This window comes from Vanessa atalanta, chromosome 1 (genome assembly GCF_905147765.1).
Source record: "Vanessa atalanta chromosome 1, ilVanAtal1.2, whole genome shotgun sequence".
Classification (NCBI taxonomy): Eukaryota; Metazoa; Arthropoda; class Insecta; order Lepidoptera; family Nymphalidae; genus Vanessa; species Vanessa atalanta.
The window spans coordinates 6,607,531-6,627,742 of record NC_061871.1 but is presented as its reverse complement, the minus strand read 5'-3'; the positions used below and the strand labels follow the sequence as shown (position 1 = coordinate 6,627,742).

The 20,212-nt window shown below is 30.9% G+C and overlaps 2 protein-coding genes across 2 annotated transcripts in view; one reads left to right on the top strand and one right to left on the bottom strand.

Moving 5' to 3' along the window:
• Positions 1-10,718, bottom strand: part of LOC125068020 (semaphorin-1A) — a 94,858-nt gene extending 84,140 nt beyond the window's left edge. Inside the window, exon 1 of the mRNA XM_047676983.1 lies at positions 10,680-10,718. The gene's annotated coding sequence lies outside the window, so the exon portion shown is untranslated. The remainder of the gene's footprint in view (positions 1-10,679) is intronic.
• The window catches only part of LOC125068037 (major facilitator superfamily domain-containing protein 12-like), a 73,607-nt gene continuing 61,492 nt past the window's right edge, over positions 8,098-20,212 (top strand). The window contains exon 1 of the mRNA XM_047677018.1: positions 8,098-8,137. Coding sequence (XP_047532974.1) covers positions 8,103-8,137 — 35 coding nt within the window. The 5' untranslated portion in view covers positions 8,098-8,102. The remainder of the gene's footprint in view (positions 8,138-20,212) is intronic.

Below are 20,212 nucleotides of genomic sequence, written 5' to 3'. Positions count from 1 at the left end.
TTGCCGTGTAATGCCACCTTAACATGTCGCATTGACTACTGATGCGAGTATCAGAGGGTATCAGAGGGTGATTGAGGAATCGCTTGCGGTGATTACCGCTATTGAATACTTTATAACCTTATATTATGGTCTACACTTTGAAGCGTTATACATAAATATCATAACATATGCGTTATATCAACTTCTGAATTATTTTTTCTTTGTGATTTAGGTTCTGTAGACAAGGAATTGTTAGCTATGCTATGCTATTACAGTGTGAATATGCTCATGGCAAATGTATATATATATACGTATATACAATAAAAGTCAATAAGAAATCCAAACTTAAGAATGACATGGAAATATTAGTATACGAGTCCGACTCGCTCTAGGCCAGTTCTATAAATATTTGTGATTACGTTACGAGATTAAAAGCCTCGTGTACTTATTCAAAAATGATACGTGAATTTTGTCTGTTAACGGGATGAGTCTGGTGTTATTTATACGTTAATTTTACGAGTAAGTTGAAACGAAAATTTGAAATCAGGAATACATTTTATTGCGTCGGATGTTATATATTTTGATTAAAAATAACGTCTCGACGATATATTCCGTCACGATTTCGCACAGAAAACATATAACAAATGTAAAAAGTAGAGGACAAGAAGACAATTAGAAAAACGACAAAAAAGCTCAGGCAGCAATCTAGCTTACTTTTAATTGGATGAGACTACTTTCTTTAAACGACATTTTGCAGTCGCCGACTGTAGACCTAGAGCTTTTTACTTTTAACTACGCTTATGTGTAACTCCGAAATTTACTTCTTATGCTAGATTTTTTTTTTGTAAGCCTTAATTTGCTATTTTGTTCAGGTAAATGTATTTATGGTTGACTCATAGAATTTATTACACCATGAAATGTCAGTTAAGGTGAAATTTTAAATTTCCTTTTATAAACACGCCATTCGGTCAGCCAAAGGTTAAATGTAATCGATTACTCTATTTAAATAAAGTATATCTAGATTTTTATAATAAGGTTAAAAAGGCATGGTTATTATTTTAAATAAGAAATTATAAATCATAGCGCTTTTGTATATTTAGCTAGATTCCAATCTCTTTCGTTAAATATAGAAAATCGCAAGTACATATTTTTAATATTATATTTTTTGTTACATTGTTCGTATAATAATTTAAAAGCATTAGGGAAATATATTTTTCCTAATACGCTTTTATTAAGTATTGTAGGGGCTTTTTTTAAAATAACGATGTAGGTACTTTAAGTACCCAAAATAAATCTCAGTGAGTAACATTCGGGTGCTATTTTCTTGAGCGGAGCGGTGTCACGCGAGCGCCTTTGTTCCAGTTGACATACGGCGCGCTCGACCGCCAACGACTTTAGCATAATCTCAGTCGATTGGCCAAAACGAGAGTAATGCTAAGGTAGCAGAGACATTATTTGGATTTATTACAATTAGGCTATAGAAAGAATTCGCCTACACCTCAAAGTATTTTTTTTTGTATTCGTTATTTTTGGATATTTTGTGTATCGGAAACGTTTTATATTGAACGAATTTGATATTCACTCTTATTGAGCGCATAAGAGGTTCTATTCAAAATACAATTTAATCTGATAGTAAATCCTTAATTTTACTTATATTTTTTTTATTTCAATATGTATAATTTGCTTAAGTTCTCATATGTATAATTTAGCTTTAAGATGTAAATTATGGAAGAGCATACTGGTTCGTTGTTGCACAGGCTTTTGCTTATCACAAGAACCAGGGAACTAACTCATTTTTATCTGTAAATCTTTTTTTATGAATAAAGCATATTATTATTATTATTAACCTTCAACGAATGTAACTAGGTACTCGTATACAATTTGTAATTATTTAAATTTACATTCAGATCTGCCTACATATAGAAAAAAAATTACCACACTATAATCTTACATCTGTCCTGCGTTGGCGTAACGCGGTACCTCATTTGTTTTCGACAATCAATGTTAAAATGGTCACGACAATATGAATGCGGAGTTAAGTATTCCCATTAACGTTTGTACATTGGCTTATATAAATAACACAAACATCGTAAATGATTGACCTATTTTATTGACACGAATTGACATCAGTCTACGTCTATTCAATGTCATGGCAGAATGAACAAATCTCTTGTTTCTTTTGTGTACACATGTAGAAATGTATCATTAGGAAATTTTATGTAACATCCTGTATAAATATTTCTTTTACTTACTTTTTAATGTCCTTTTTTATGTTATTGTACAAAAGACTATATACGACTGGTCTCTAGTAGTTTTATATGAAACAAAAGGAGAAAACCCTTTGTTTGTATTCATTTCAATAAGGAAAGATTAAAAATGGAATCTCAGTATGTTTTAATTTTTTGCCAATTATAGCCTAGTAGCAGTTTTTGTGCCAGATACTGCAGGCGGTATAGCATTTTGGTTTAAAAAGCGAATGATTTCGTTTTATTAAAAAATAGCTATAGGATAGATATAATAAGTTATATGTTTAGCAGCGCTTTAATGACTTAAAAAATGTTAATATGTCACCTACCTTCCAATTATAAATAAAAAAGGAATAAATTTAAATATGGAAAATGCTCCTTAATTAGTGTCTAATATTTTATTTCAGGTTGCAAATTTGATTTTTAAATAGTATAGAAATTTCAACAATTTATTCAGTCATGTGGCTTAACAACTTGTTTTTATTTTCTAAATAAAATCAAAATAGTCAAAGAAATTTTACTGCAGTTTCTTCTCGAGGATTTACGAAGTTTCCTAAGTATTATAAAGTGTACTGCTTAGCTTCTGAAACCTGTTTAAAAGTTTGCAAAATCTAGACTTGTATACGTTAGTAAATCCCTTAGTTTAACACTATTAATTTACTTAGAAAATATTACACGCAGTTTTTAATCAAATTAAGTAAACATATATTATTTAGTATCAGTGACGTACGTATTTTATTAAAAAAAACTTTTGTTCGACCTAAATCGTCAAATTGTACAATATATTACTCAATTATATTACTAGCATAAAACCAAACATAAATATAAATATCAATTAATGTTCGCCCAGGTTTCGAAACTCGTTCAAAATCAGCATTGGAAAATTTGAGGTAAACATATGTGATGGCTCAATGAATCTAAAAGTGCATCATAATCAATATATAATATAAAATAACGCTAAAATTTATAAAAATAAAATGTGAAAAAGGCACGGGCACGGACTGCGAGCCCGTGGATGTTGTAAATTAAATAATAAAAAAAAAATCATAATCAATGATTACGGGCTCAAATTCAGGCAGGTACCACAAAATTTTCATATTTTTAAATTTCAATAAATTTCTGCCACATGATTCCACCAACCCGTATTGGTAGTATTCTTCTCAAAGGAAGCGGGGGAAGCCTTAGCCCAGCCCAGACATTACCAGGATGTTACTTACATATTTACTTTTTTTACACATGCATTAAAATGTTACGAATACCTTTTTTTATTTTTGATAACACTAAAACTCGTCACAGCTATGAAACAAAATCTAAAGAAAAGCCGTTGACAAAGAGAGACGAAAATGGTATTGAACTGTATCTTTGCCTATTTATACGTCACATTTAGTAGGATGTGGTTTAAAAAAAAATATTAAATCTTTTAATAAATTCAAACGATAATTTTCCCTTCGAAATTATTATTCGTACAGCGATAGTAAAGTATTATTTCTTATATAATTTATGCTTGAGTCTTATTATATCCAATTGGGATTTCAGTGAGACACTTTTGTGGCCTCCGGAAACATTAGTAATGGTTTTAGGCGATATTAAACTAATTTATTTGGCATCCTTAATGTGTAAGAATACGTTACCTGCTTTAAGTATAATAACAAAGACATATAAGGTAACATACTCAATTATTGGCAGTTTTAAACTTTGTCTAATTTTATATAGAAAACTAAATATTTTCAGTATTAATAAGTTAGATTTATATTTGAACGATTTTTGTTAACGATAAGCACGATATGAATTCAGACAATCGAATGGAATTTACAATTAGATTGAATAATGGCTTTATCTCCACTTGTACCAAAATTAAAATAACATTTTAAAAGATATTTAAATAGGATTATTATAAAGTAACGATTTTATTATAAAACGTATTATAAATTTCTTAGAAAAATCTCTGAATGCTGCAGCTTTCGTCATCTTATATGATAAAAATGTTCGTATTTCACGTGGTTAAGAACTACCTACCATAGATATGTTCTAGAACAACAAAAGCGTAACCTAAATGACGTTTCGACATAAAAATAGTCAGGTTGAATACGATCCGATGTCGTCTATTATATTACTCCGTATACAGTTCGTTGTTTCATAATATTTTCTGTAGGTTACGAATATACATTGGAAATATACCAATATATAAACCTTCGCCACCTGTTAAACAAACAATGTACATTGTATCGTTGAAATTAAACTAGTTCAAATAAGCGCAATAGTTAATAATATCGACGCCGATAAAGATCGATCGATAATACACAATCAAAAGAATAACCATACGTTCAGAAATTCGTGGATATTAATATATAATTTCATCTAAAAGGTTATAACGTTTAAAAACCATAAAAAATACTAAAATTACATATATGAACAGATGTTTAAAATAACTACATTTGATAAATAAGCTGTTATTAAATTAGGTAATATGATTGTGTAAAGAAATTAATCTTTCAAAATGTTTAAAAGTGAACATTAAAAATAAATCCTAATTTAAAAAAAAAAAAAAACTCATGGTTAATGTAATCTAAATATATACGGCGCTCATTAGAAAGGTGCAACCCAACGCCGACCAAGTTCAACTGCTTTTATTATGTCTATAGTGACTTCCATTTGCCAGTAATTACTTGTACTTAATTGCGTTTTTTACACTATTTATATCTTTATTTTTAAACTTTTCATAATCTTATTTTTTAAGGTAATGTTTGATAATTTTAATGGCCTACGTATAACTGCCGCATTGGTGTTATGGCTTGCTTTTCAATATTGCAAATAGGCGCTAGGTTCAAATCTCGAATGATACCAATACATTTTACTGACTTTTTTGTCAAGAAATTCTCAATAGCAGATAAGTGTTTGAAAGTAGAAGAGTATTACACTCCGTTTCTCACACAAAGTACATAAAGTCGTAAGTCCTGCGTCTGATATCACTGATCCGGTCAGATTGCCAACTCGTCAGATAAAGAGTCTTACAGAATAGAGAATGCACCTGTGTTTGCCCACTTACTTATGCACTCTCATATCTCATGCGCACTTGGATAGACTAGACTTTGATTTTCTGCGCCGTAACCAAAATTTGTTTTGGAAACTACGTGTACACAAAAAAAAAATTGTTATATACTCAACAGATGAAATTACATCAACAAATACCGCTTTAATCACAGTAAAACCAGGTGTCTTGTAATATGCTTAACATACTTATATACATACACAATTATCCTGCTATTAGGATTGGAATTTGCTTAGAACAATCTCGTTCAGAGTTACGCCTAGCAAATAGTCAACATCCTTTATGGAACATGCTTCTATTAATTGAAGTAATTTATCGACAGTGTTTATATATATATAGTTAATAATCAATTACAAAATCATAAGTAAAATATTAATGTCGGTAAACAAAAAGAGTTTCAAAACTATATGCAATAATAATGCAGTATGTTGTATTAAATATGACAAAAAGAACACAATTTGTTTTATGAAATATTACGAATATACAGCAGACATACAGACATTCTTTAACTAAAAATAACATATTTTCGGTGACATAAATATGTTCAAATGTGACAGTGACATTTGGTGACATTTGAACAGATAAAAAATAAGTGATAAGTAATAAAAACGTTTAAAAATAGAATTAAAAAGTATTTGTAGCTAACGCTTTTTACCCAATTACGCGATAATCCACGCTAACCTGTTATTTTATTTTTATTTCATTTACTGTTAATTTGAGCTACTTACAAATGAGTAATAAGTATAAAAAATTCTGAATAGAATGCGCTCAGGCTTGGTTGGTACTTAGTATCTAAAATCAGTAACATTGAAACTTCCCGACTTCGTTATTTTATAGTTGCTATGTGCTAACATGTCCACGTAGCTCGGTAACTGCATGCTCTGTGCATTTTCGCTTCGTTATTATAATATTATCACGTAAACGCTTTCCCGCGAGGTCAGATCGCGACGATAAGGGCATTGTACAGCATGCGATTTGCCCCGGATATGCCTGAATTATACTGACATCTGGATTACGTAGACGACCTCTTTGTACGGCTTAAGGTTAAAATGTGGCAAAAACGTACATTTCTCAGACGGCATACCAAAAAAAGTATTTTTTTATGTTATAGTTTTTTTCGACTTCAGATAAAAAGTCTTATCCAAGTGAGATAGTATAGACAAAATCTCACCAGTTTTGAAATTTTTCATACTAAATATTTAAAAAAAAATGCTAGAGATTAGGACTTTGTTTTAAAACTTATTTAAAATATACATAGAACTTAGTAGACTTCGACATTTTTTTTTAATTCAATGGGATGCTATAAGCGAAGTTAGCTTCCTTTTTTTTTCAAAGCGCTATATAGTTTAATCGACGCAACTATTGTTAAAACTTATCAAGAACTGAAGAACTATGCTGGATACCAATAGAACTGAAGTTCATTCGTGAGGTGCTAACTTCACAGACGTTAGTCTAACCATGTTTATATGTTTAATATAAAATATCGATAAAATATTTTTTATTCTAGTTGTCTGCTGTCATATCTAAAACATATGAAAACGACGTATAGGGGATTTGTAGATGTCAAAAATGTCAACTGAAATAATCGCATTAGAAAAAATGTCGTCGAGTGTTCGGTAAAATGATCACTAGGTCAGCCTGGTAGGTAGGGAAGGAATAATGGCTCTATATTTATAAAATATAGTAAATGAAGTTATAGTCTGTAGTTTTATACCAGTATGTATTACAATATGAATAGTAGACGGTGATTGTAAGCTTAATGATTTCATAAAGAACTTATAAAGTATATATTGCTGCCAAAATAAATAAAAAATAAATGTAATATTTTTCCTTTATAACCGTTGCATTTCCAAGACATTAAGAACCTAAAGGTCAGCGTAAAGGTTTGCACGAAACCAATTTTAAGCAACAAGATTAAAACAGCGAAAATGAAACTATTATAATTATACTTGTATATTTTAAATAATTACTTCAGCTATTTAAGTGTATCGATCTGTTTACTCACGAAGGCGCACCCCTTGGCGTTAAATTAATATTTTTTTAATTAAATATACTTTACTCTTAGTCGTCACACACACACTACACCTTGTAAGCATAAGCGTCACTCACTCGTACTAATAAAATATCGTGGATGGGGGGGGGGGGGGCGGTCTATTAGTTAGTAAATAGATTATTTCATATAGTACATAGTGGAATAAATAACTCATTAAAAAATTATTTCTATTCCGTTCGTCTCCATATATTATATGTATATTTATTAGTTTACCATAGACGTTAGCAAAATAAACTATTAATTTTATTTAGTTTTTTTTTATTTTTTTTTATATATAAATCAGTTGTTTTTATTTTATTGAAAACTAAAAGGATGGTTTTTTGCGCAATAAATTAAATAGCGAAATTATGTATGAAATGTCCAAAGATTTCAAAGAACGAACTTCGGAAAAACAAAAACATCCCTCTGAAAAACATTGAATCATATCTAAGGAAAAAAGGTAAATACTTGTCAAATAAAAATATGTTCTATAAATCGAATTCAATATAATAAAAAACAAGGAGGTTATTTACTACATAATGGAAAATTTCCTCAATAAAAGTAATTTCTATATGGTTAAGTTTTTAATCGATATCTCGTTGACAGAATGATATTAGCACATTACACAAGTTGCGTTCGCAGTACCTATTACGTGCCTAGTATGTGTTGGTTTAACATGATTACGTAATAAGGCAACAACATGCTAGTTGAAACGATAAACGAGTGTTTTGATCGAGCATATAATAATATAAATAAATATTAAAGATAATTACAGTGAGAGTTGTTCGAGATGGATATGACTTCAAATGTCAAGAAGGCATGGTTTAGTAGGTAAGAGGTCATGGGTCACAGCCCATCTTCACCATTCTACTGCCGCGATCACGTAACCAGTGATGTGCCAACTCGATAAAACTCGATTTTCTAACGAAATTAAATGTCTGAGAAACAGTATTTTAATATTTATACGGATTTAATGTCAATGTTATTTAAGGTTACACTATTTAACGAAAATATGTTACGTATCAAATCTAGTTCGTAATTCTATATATAATAAAATACTCATCACTTTTTATTAATTTAAAATAAGTACTTTTTGGCCGTCTCTTGTCACTTAATTTTTTAATACATTCAAATATTTCGGAAGTTAAGATTTAAAAATAGCGTTCATAAAAAAATACCTAATCTCAATTTACTCACGCATGTAATAAAATTTCACAGTCAGATTTTCCTATTTTGTTTGCTCGTGACAAATAAAATTGTTTTTGCATGTGTTATAAAACTGTTGGCATAAAAATATAAATGTAACGTTAAAAACCGTGTCAAATAAAAATCTTTTGTTATTCAGAGTCATTACACACTAACATTCAAAATGGCTGATGTACGCATAAAAATCTGTTGAAAATAAGGATTGGCTTCTTTACCCTCGCATGTGTACAATTATATTTAAATAATACGTAAAGTTATGTAGTTTCGAAATGAAAAATCTTGGTATATTTTAAAATAATCTGATGAATAAAAAAAACTAAATTTTAGTTGTAATTTAGATTAAACATTTGTGTAATATTTCATATAATCAATGTACATTGTAGGTACATATTTAAAATACCTATCAAAGTTCTTATTAAAGTTGATTATTACGTACTACAAATGTGATTTTATATGATTTTGGTGGATAAATATATCGATTTTAAATATTCATATGATTTATAACTACTGAGTTTCTTGCCGGTTCTTCTCGGTACCGGTGACACCAAATCAGTGTCAGCTTTACATTTTTGTATAAGCATTATTGAAAAAGTATATTTTTTTTTGACAGACCTTATTGAAGGTAAATAACACATAAACCATTAAGGATTTCATCTGCTTCTATGGTAGCGATACGTTGTCTATTGAAAGCGCTTTTATTTTAATTATTTAAAGACAAGGTAGCAACAACATAATTCGCTCACGAATCATAAGCTGAATTTCAGAATTCTACTATATACAGTGAAAATCAAATCTTTTCACTTTGTAGTCATTTTTCTTTACATTTAGGGCTTAAAATAGTGATCACAGGCCAAGATCAAGACCATTAGAAAAACTGCCATCGTCTGCCTTTTTATTAAAAGCGCTTTGAAAATGTGAAACATTCATTATAAGAGATTGATTTGAATTCAAACTAATGTTGACCTTTATCGTGAGAAAGTCATATAGCGATATGCTCTTTTGAATTCTAGAAATACCATAAATACACCTTCATTGCGTCGCCAGCATGGGTTTCCCTTGTGTTTGTATTTACTCTGGCTCACTCATCCTTTAAACCGGAATTCAGCAATAGCAGAATAAATAATGAGTGTGAAATAACCACTCAGATGCATATACAAATTCCTTCCTAACCATCTGCCTAATACATTGGGTATTTATGCGTTGCAGTTATTAACCATCTCTTTAGCGACACATACCTATAAAATAACATTCCAAATTTAAATAAATTTAAAGACAAAAACTGTAGATGGAATAGATTTTATTATATGATTGTGAGTTTGTATGTTACTTATTTTTTTTTATTACTACGTTATCCATCAATGGCAGCAGTGCAACGCTTTTCGGGGTCTATTATTATCTAATTGGCATATACCAGATTCTATTTATCTACGTACCTAAACGTACAGTTTTCACCAAGCTCAGTCCAAACTTGTCCCGGTTAAAAGTTTGGACCGGCTTTAATCAATAGCTGTTGATAATATGAAGCGTGAACAAACTTGTACTTAAAACATGACCTATCTTAATATATTATATATCAATAATCCAGAAGTCTAAAAATTGGTTCGTCTAAAATTTTAAATATTTTCTTCGTTTAATATAATACACTAATATCGGAAAACACTTTAAATTAATAACTTCCAAACAGAAGGAAACGAGAGAATTAACTCTACATTATAGAGAAATAATTTTAATGTTTGTTTTCCCAGTTAAGCCTGTCACAAAGTTGGAAGAGGTTTTGTGATCTTAATGTTTTGTTTAAATGTGTTCAGATCTTTATAGTATCATTTAACTTTCAAAACTTTGTTGGAGCAGCTCTCACATAGAACTATGTCTTTACAACTGAAAGCCTCAATAATTAATTACAATTCCTTCTCTCCTTGTTATAAAATACTTTAATTTATTTTACTATTAAATTTAAGTAAGTGATTAAACAAATATAAACTTAATATGAAAGAAATACTTCCACTCGAAATTTTTTGAGTCTAAGAATTGTGAATGTTTTTTAACAAAGCATAACACTTATTAATATTTATTTTTTGTGTTACGTAGGAGCTGTTTGGGAGATATTTTTAACATAATGTTAATTCTAAAGCCCGAAGCTTACATAATTAATACAATCTGACTTTACCTTCACGTTCAATGCTACGTTGTAAGTCGTGCAACATTCACCGATTGCGGCACACAGCACAGCCTTATTCCCACTTTCTGACAGTCACCCACTTTCAAACGTAAACTGGTTCCAAAAGATATATAATTTTTTCTAACTCTACACTAAGTACTAACATTTAGAAGTAATGAAGTATACAGGGTTTAGCTTCATACATATAATTGAAGTTAAATATTCACTGATCATGTTTTTAAAGATGTTCTGATGATCCTCAAAATGAATGAATGTTTATTCTTTAATAACCCACGTCATCTATTCAAACGTAGAGATAGTTAATACGGCATTAATAATTTGACAACGCCGTGAAACACACAGTTTTAGGTTATTATACCTAAATACAAGTCTTTAAATATCAATGAATTCGCGTCATAAGACAAAAACGTCACGACTTGTATCGTAGACGCAGGCAGCCGACGTGAGCGCTTCGGGCGTAGTCGGATTTCTTCGTATTTAAACACAACAATTCTCCCTCTCGCTCTAACTAAGGAGATAAACGATACTGTAGATCAGATCACTGAACCGAAAAGAAACAGAAATAAGTCTTTCTCATCCGGTGGTCGGCTAGTCGGCTACGCTTGGGAACCGGTTTTGTATTGTTGCTTTTTAGTCCTTACAAAACTAAAACTCATGCATATATAATTTGTAGCGAGGCTCGCAACGTACTTTACGCAAGGGGCTGTGCTTAGGGCGATGGAAGGAAACTGTTACTGAACGGAAATGGACACGGCCGGTGCAGCTATTAGAATAGGGAACGAGAAATATTAATATTGGAACCAAGTCAGCTCATTTAGATAACTTCTTGTATTTCTCTTATTCCTGTAAATATTTTGTAATAAATGATAATAATAATAACATTAATAACTATTTATTTCCGTTTAGCTAGATGCTAAAGATGCTTCCAAAATTTTTAATTATAGTTTCAAACTAATATTACGACTTTGATCTTGATCTTTGAAATTAAATATATGACAATATTTACTTATATTTATTTAAATATAAAATACTCAGTTATCTATTTACAATTCAAAGTAATATATAGTAATGTGAAATGTATATCCTTTTAAAAGGAAAAACGGTATAAACTATAAACATAAAGAAAATAGTCAATTAGGTATATTCAAATTTAGAGTTGTCATGGTTTGTTATATTGCAAAAAGTGTATACCGTTTTATTTAAAAGACGCAGATAGATTTTTGAACATGGCGCGATATAGCCACATAGTTCTTTACCGAATATCATGGGCTCAAATTCAGGGCTTACATACTTCTATCGGCTTAATTTTCCTTTAAAATTTATGTCAAGTAAAACATTGCAAGGTTAGTGTTATGTGTTTAGTCCAAGTCCTCCTCATATATTCTACCGCGAGGTAGCAATACTTAATAATGTTATACAAGGGTCAGAACATCTCAGTAAGGTTGGTGGCACATTGGCGATGAAAGGAATGGTTGAAACTTACAGCACCAATGTCTATGACCCCTTAGCACCAGATGTGCTACCTACCTGTGCTATAAAAAAAGAATCAGATGAAATTAAAACCTTAAATCCACCAGTCTGCAGTGAATGGTGGAATAACCTCAAAACTTTCTCCTTAACAGAAAAAGAGAAACTGTTATTTTAGTAGTGTAACTTTTCATATTTGTTTCAATTGTGTAATTGTTAAACAGGTCGTTAGTGTGTCGGATAAATCCAAACTTATATTAGAATAATAAAAAATCTATAAGTTATTTATATAATAATATTCATGTTTTCATGAACGCACGAAAGCGATATTCGGCAATGTTTTTTTATTATCATGCTACAGACCTAGCGCGCTCACGATATTGTGAATTATAATACTAAAATTTTACGACCTATGCTTAGTTTGTAAAATCTAAGTGTACTTACTAGATCTATAAAAAAGTAAAAGAGAGCTTCCTTTAAATGAATACTTTTCATAACCAAATTAGCGGATATGTTTTATAGAATTCGTGTTCTATTTATAAATAATAGTGAAATCCTAAAAATATTACGAGCATATTACTCACGAGACGCCTATTGTACGTTGATAATAACCCAGAAAATTTAGAGAAATTTCCACAATGATCACACCAGTAAAATTATTTATACTAGTGTTTGTCCAAATATTCAATCTATTATGAAAAAAGGTCGTCAATAGCTACGAAACATATATAGCCAAGTCAGACCTTAGGCAACAATATATTATTCCAAGTTATAAGAAGAAATGATATTTTATGTAGTTATAAATAAATTTCAGAAAAGACTATTTAACTTGGCACAAATTTAGATCTCACTTCTGTTGTCGTTGAAGTCAACAACCAAGGTATATTTCATAATATTTAACTTGGCTCTCATTTTTATATTTATGTTTTTGATGGGATATCACTACTTTTGTGTATAAATTATTAGTAGGTACTTATTAATAACAAAATTAATACCAAATGGTTTTTAAGCTATTATTTTTTCCTACGTTTACGGGGTATAATTGTCTTTTTTTGATACGTTCTTATTTTTCTTGTAGGTACCTCTGAAATGTTCGAGTGAATTGCCCATTCAGTGTCCGGATTTTTTTACGCGTTTTCTGTTTATACTTAATTTGCCCAAGTATAACTACTATACTAACTGGTATAACGTGCGCAGACGGTTGTACGCTACAATACAGCTCTCTTGTGTCTTGATTTGACTTGGACCTAAATTGATAAGATGTACTCCAGCTAAGGTTTTAACTCTGGAGAGGCCAACGTAATCCTGCTCTTTACTTAATATAGAGGAGCATATGTCGAAAAGAGCACCGTCAAGGCGAAGGCCTTGTAATTTGTGTATAGTAGTAGAATATGCTAAGCAAATAAAGAATTGTTTCCTTTGAACATAAATGTACATTACTTAATATCTGTAACTTGGTTTTGACTTCTAGTTCGCAAATTAAATTATGTTTAAATTGAATTGTTATTTTACGTGCGCTATTGCTGTTGTCGACGTCCCCAATGTACCTTCTCTATTTTTCCATTGGACCCATTCACCAGTCCTTTGCTGACATCAGTATGCTTGCTCGATACTGTTCTTCCAAGCAATAAGAATCATCCCCGTTTGTAGCGCTAGAGTACAAACTTAAATCATTCCAGTTACGATATACATACTCTACTACAGTCTCACGAAACCTATTTTATTGTTGTATACTAGTATACTCCAACAAAAAATATGCAGTCGAATAGACTAAGAAATAATTCTTATGAGCGCGCTTGCCACTCGCTCAGACACGTCCGCGTTAAGGTTTAATCGCAACGCTCCTATCCCGCTGCTCCGGCGTCGCGTCGCGCGCCGTGTACCGAAATGCCTATTATTACTTTTTTTTAAGTATAATTATTTTGCACCATTGATGTGCGCTAAATGCTAGTTAATAACGTAATAAATAGGAGAGTCGGCTATACTCATAAGTACTAAAACGGAAAAATTTGCATTTAAAAAACTTAAGGGTGGTATTCAACTTGTTATATATTCCCGTGAAAACCTTAAAATCCACATTAAGACCGGCTGTCATAAGTTTTGATTGCTGGTTCTTACATAATTTTTTTTATTACAGTTATTACAGGAACTATAAGTGTTCCTAATAGACCCAATAAAATGAAAAATTACAATAAAATGATAAAAAATTACCAGTTTCAGTTTTAACCTTTAAATTGTCCTAATTATGCCAAAAAATGCCAATGACCTGCATGCCAAATTTGAACTTTCTAGGTCACCTGGAAGTAGGTTATAGTTTTGATCTATAGGTCAGTCAGTGATAAAAGTGACGATTTTTAGACGTTAATATCTAAATAACCATTTAAGATGCGTTTATGAAATTTGGAACACATATGTATCTCGCGAGTTTTAATAAATGGGTCAAATTTGACACATTTATGTCAAATAGTTTTTGAGTTATGAGGAGGTCAAAAGTGGCTCCAAATGGTTCGTGTAATATTACACACGGTGCTGCTCGCCAGTTCTGTTACTAGAACTTGGCTGACACGCTACCGCGTGTCTAGATAATTTCCGTCAAAGTTGATGTAATTATCGGTGTCCATTTAGCAGAATAAATCAGTTCCTAATTAACATTTTATTTATTTTTGAGAGTCAATATTCTGGTTTCAAATTTCGTCAAGTTTTATTCCTCTCAAACGTTACGGAAACAAGTAATCAGTAAGAGTTTTGTCATTGCAGCCGTATTTCTGTGTATTAGAGGTGTTTTTCGGTAAGTAGCTGTTTGCAAGGTTTCATGGTTGAGGGTAACACAAGAGGCAGCTAACGAGAACTCTGTTGTTTGTATTCCCACGCCTCTTAAGCTATGATGACCGACCTCGCCAAAGTGTGGAAAGCGCGGTGACATAGTTGACCGCGGCTAAATAACGGATTCAAATTATTTGTAGGAGATCGAATAACCAACTCCTAAAATCTGTATTATTCACTTCATTAAGCGATTTTTTGAAATAATGTAATAGGTAAATTACTCTTTGATTTTTTATTACAACCATTAAAAAATATAAATTTTGATAATTTCATAAATGCACTTAATTTTCTTTTATACCAAAGTTAATCCAAATATCCCATACGTCCGTCCCAAATCCCAAAGTATAAATATCATAATCATTAAAATGTAATCCACCTAACTTGTCATCTTTAAAGCAAGAATATTATAATATTAATATATCTCGACTAATGTGCTATTGTACAGACACTGCAGTGTAATTGAAGTGAGTGAGAAGAGGGAAAGTGAGTTTGTTGTATGTAGGCGATTGGCCTCAAAGTTCGCGAAGAGAAACTTGCAAACTGCATCAACCTTTCACACGAACTTCCTATGCAAATGTTCACAATACAATAAACTTCTGAAAGAAATTGTATTGTTTTTTTTTTCTAATCGCTATTACAAATGCTTGTTTTGCCAAAAAGATATATTTTTTAAAAAAAAAATTTTTCTAGTTTATTCATTTGTATAACATTTCTCCATATTTATTAATATTGCCATTTTTTACATGTTTACATCGCTAGGCGGCCGATTCCCGACCCCAATGACCCGTCCGTAGTAACGGACGGCGAACAGGACACCGCAGTAGATAGGGCATAGCCCTAGGAACTGCCATCACCATACCCCAACATATGGCGATAGGCGGAAAAACCATTGCGCTATTGGCGCTTATATATACTGCTATTAATTAGAAACTTTTTATGATTTTATGTTTTCCTCATAATTACGCTAGAACTAATAAAATTTGGCACAAAATAGTTCGTGTCATGGTATAGAACATTTTATTTATCTTTAATTATTCAAGAAACAATTTTGAGTCACATAGAGGGCAAGTAACAATCAATTAGTCTACACGAATATATAATTTACCAAAACATTTTGATTACAATACAACTCATATTTGATTACTTTTATAAATTAATTACTTATATAGGGGACAATGCTTTACAATTATCAAATGAATTTCTAGAGAGCAGAAGTAAACAAGTTTACGTTAAATACAAGTAAAATCATTTGAAATTACTGGTGCAATTTTTTTTTTTATTATTTTGTACAAAGTCGGTAGTCGTAATATTTAATCAATATGTTGTTTGTACGCCGTATTGAGTTTGTTCAAACTTTCAAATAGTTACTCTTTCTAAACATTACTAGGTACTCGTGCTGACTTCGAATATAATAAGGGTCTACATAAAACGCTAATATTGAAGGACGAACGTAAAAAGAAAATGAATTAGGAACCTTATCGTATGCGTACAACTCACCAAAATGTCATTACAATCGAATACATGGTCTAGCAACGCACAGAGGACAAACGTACAAAGAAACAGTATTTTCTTCTCATTACGATGTATTCATTATTTAAAATATATTTTTTTGTAAATTTCATGGCATATGGCTCTGTATTGAGAAAGTTTTTTGAGGTAAAAAGTAGCAGATCTATTCGTTGGTCTCACTTGTCTGGTTCTTAATAATTACTAAGTATTTTAATTAAAAATGCGGATATTTTAAAACTTTTCTTAAACGTTAACATAAACTTAATTCTAGATTTCAAAGAACTGCTTTCAGTTTCGTCGTAACGAATACACGTTCCTTTCGTGAAAACATTCAACTTAAATTAATATTGTTAATGATAGATAAGATATTAATTAATATTTTTCTATTGACATAGCAATTATATAACAAACTATAAACATTAAGTATAAAATTCCAAACAACTTACCCCAGTGTTTATTTAATTAAGACATTCACTAATTGCATCCTTCTGTATTTAGGTACATATATTATTGTTTACAATTCATACTAAACAAGTTTGGTAACTGTTACAGAATTGCTCGATTGATTTAAGTGTTATCAAATTAAATTTATATGTGTATAAATTAAGAAGCACTTATTACTATTAAGACAACTAAAGTTTGTGGTGCCTTATTATTGATATGATTATTATTTTATTTGATATATTACAAATATTCTACACTTCTCACTCACTGCTCATACGACAAGTCACGTGGTGATATTGGATCCTTTATCCTGCACACGTGCGTCGCGTTGGGCGGCTTGTTGGGAACTGGGCGGGCGGCAGCCGCCCTTGCAAGTTCATGGCGAGTTGGTTTTTACTGTTACAACAACATTTTTAACAAAATCGAACGAACACAATGATCAAAAAAGTTTTATTATTTATTTCAATTGCTGTTTTAAACTTGGAACGTTGATGTTTATTAATGTTTGCGGACCGAATGTACTAAATTGGAAATATTTGATGTACGAGTATAACCCTTAAACACCGGTCGATTTGTAATTTTTATATATTAGAATTTGAACAGCCTGTATAGTAACATAGAAAAAAGTATTTTCTGTTGGAAGGAAGTTATTTATGTGGCAGAATTTTATCGTACATAATCGTGTAGGGTTCTAACTATATTTTACATTACCATCAACCATGATATGAATTATAAATCGAGCATAATCACATGAAAACTGAGCGTAGCTTTGACAAAGATGCAGAAAAACGAATTTGAACCTGCGTTCAAGGATTTTTATGCTTTTGACGGATTCCTATTTACATTTTTTTGCTTGTATTATATGAAGGTACGAATAGATAAATCGTTATATCCATTATAAATCAATTATCTCCCCTTTAAAAAGTACAAAATAGATAAAATACTAATGACAATATTATATTAAAACTTCATAATTGAGCTCAAAAACTCTAAAAGTAATTTAAATTGTTATTGAATATTTCAAATGCAATATTAATATGATTGTTATTTAACAAACGTTATAACATTTAAGTATTATATTCAATTTGCTTGAAATACTTTTCATTACTTATTTTTATACGAAAGCTTTAAAATGGTTAATAAAACGGGTTTAGTCCTTTATAGGAGATACTTCGATGTATTGTTGGAGTCATTTGATATAGACGAAGTCGTTTTAACGTAATTCGAAAACATTATCATGAATGTAGTATTTTCTACATTTAAAATATAGTACAGGGATTATATACTGATTAGTTCCGCTGAGTCAAGAGTAGGCAATATAATAATTGCTTTACAATAAATTCCTCATCATTCTGGCTGAATATTACTTTACAATCACAAACATTTTAGAATTATTATACGATAGCAAATCTATTAAGTGTAGAGATGAGAAATGATTCAATTATGAAAAAGTTTTATAGCAGAGGGAATAATTAAACGACTTATGATGAAACTTGGAGAATCTCACTTTGTAACGAATATCAAGGTACAATTATTGAAATACTTACTGTATTCATAGTCAAACTGTTGACAACATTGGATTTTGTTCATATTCGAAATTTGAATTTAACTTAAATAAATATATATATATATATTATAATAAAGAGAATAATTAGTTCAAGTTTTAGTAGCATGATTGGCAATTTAAATAAATAAACAATACTAATTGTAATGTTTTATTAATATCCGCAATTCGATAAAACCTTAATGCATTATTGAAGTCGGAGCTGGGGAATAGCATAATAAAACATATACCTTAAAATGTTTACGCCAGACAAGCTAAGAGTCGGTCAATTTGACCTCGACATGTCGGTATAAGATAGGACTGACAACAATCCGTATCTGCTCCCCATTAATCTGGTACAAGTTGAATACCAACACGCTTACTTAATTCGTCCATTAAATTCAATTATCAACAATTTCAAGTACCTACAGCGTAATGAGAGACCTTTCCCGAAAGTTAGGTAATTGGATGAATTAAAATTCACGACTACGTTTATCGCGATGCCAGAGTAATTGATACTAATAATATCGATTACACAATTATATGTTACAGTTTAAACTAAGGAAAACATAATAAATATATAAAATCGGTCGGTATAAAATCTTATTTATTTTATGTTCTAAAATTTTGCAATAATGTTTTATTTTAACTTTACTTTTGAAAAACTTGTGTGACAATTTTTAAATAGTTACAAACACCCGATTTGATAAAAAAAAAATCAGTCAATCTTTGTGCTGACAACATTTACATCTTACTTTCGCATATTACAGTTATTTAAAAAATTAACACTGTTATACTTATTAGCTATATATAGAGCTCGTTAAATATGCGGGTTCTTCTTATAAACTGACGCACATAAACAAAACATCTGTCAACATTAGTTCAATCATCACCTCCATGGAAGTCCATCATCTGTAATGTGTAACTTTTTTAATATAAATATGGTTAAAAGCTAAGATGTAAACAAAGGATATCTAAAGGCTCTCGTTATAAATCTCATCACGTAAGTAGTTACATTGTTAGCGGTAGTTTAGGCCGGGTAATGTAAACAAGGCCGACATTATTCAGGGCAATGCTTGAAGATATTTCAGTTATCTGGGGTTCGGTATCGGTCATTGGAATTCTGTTCCATGTTTTACAAGTGTTTGAGGACAGCACTACTGGCACAGCCCGAATAGAGACATTGCGATCAATGACATAAATCGGACCTTCGGACATTTTCATTCGCACAATTTAGAAGATATAATTTATGTTCTACAATATTCCGGCCCAATGCGCATGAATCGGTATTTAGTACCAATATTTAAAACACGGTGTTATTTCATTAATAGACATAAATACGGTTCATTACATTAATTGGCTATATCATTTCACAATACATCGAATAATCAATATGAGCTCAGAGCTATTTATGGTCAAATAGTAGTTACGATTTAGGCAACCACGACATGTTATAATCATATAGCTGGTATTTAGTCATTATCATCATTAGCAGCCTGTAAATTTCCCACTGCTGGGCTAAGGCCTCCTCCCACTTTGAAGAGAAGGTTTGGAGCATATTTCACCACGCTGCTCCAATGCGGGTTGGTGGAATACACATGTGCCAGAATTACGTTGAAATTAGACACATGCAGGTTTCCTCACGATGTTTTCCTGCACCGCCGAGCACGAGATGAATTATAAACACAAATTAGCCTGCCTGGGTTTGAACCCGAAATGATAGTTTAAGATGCAC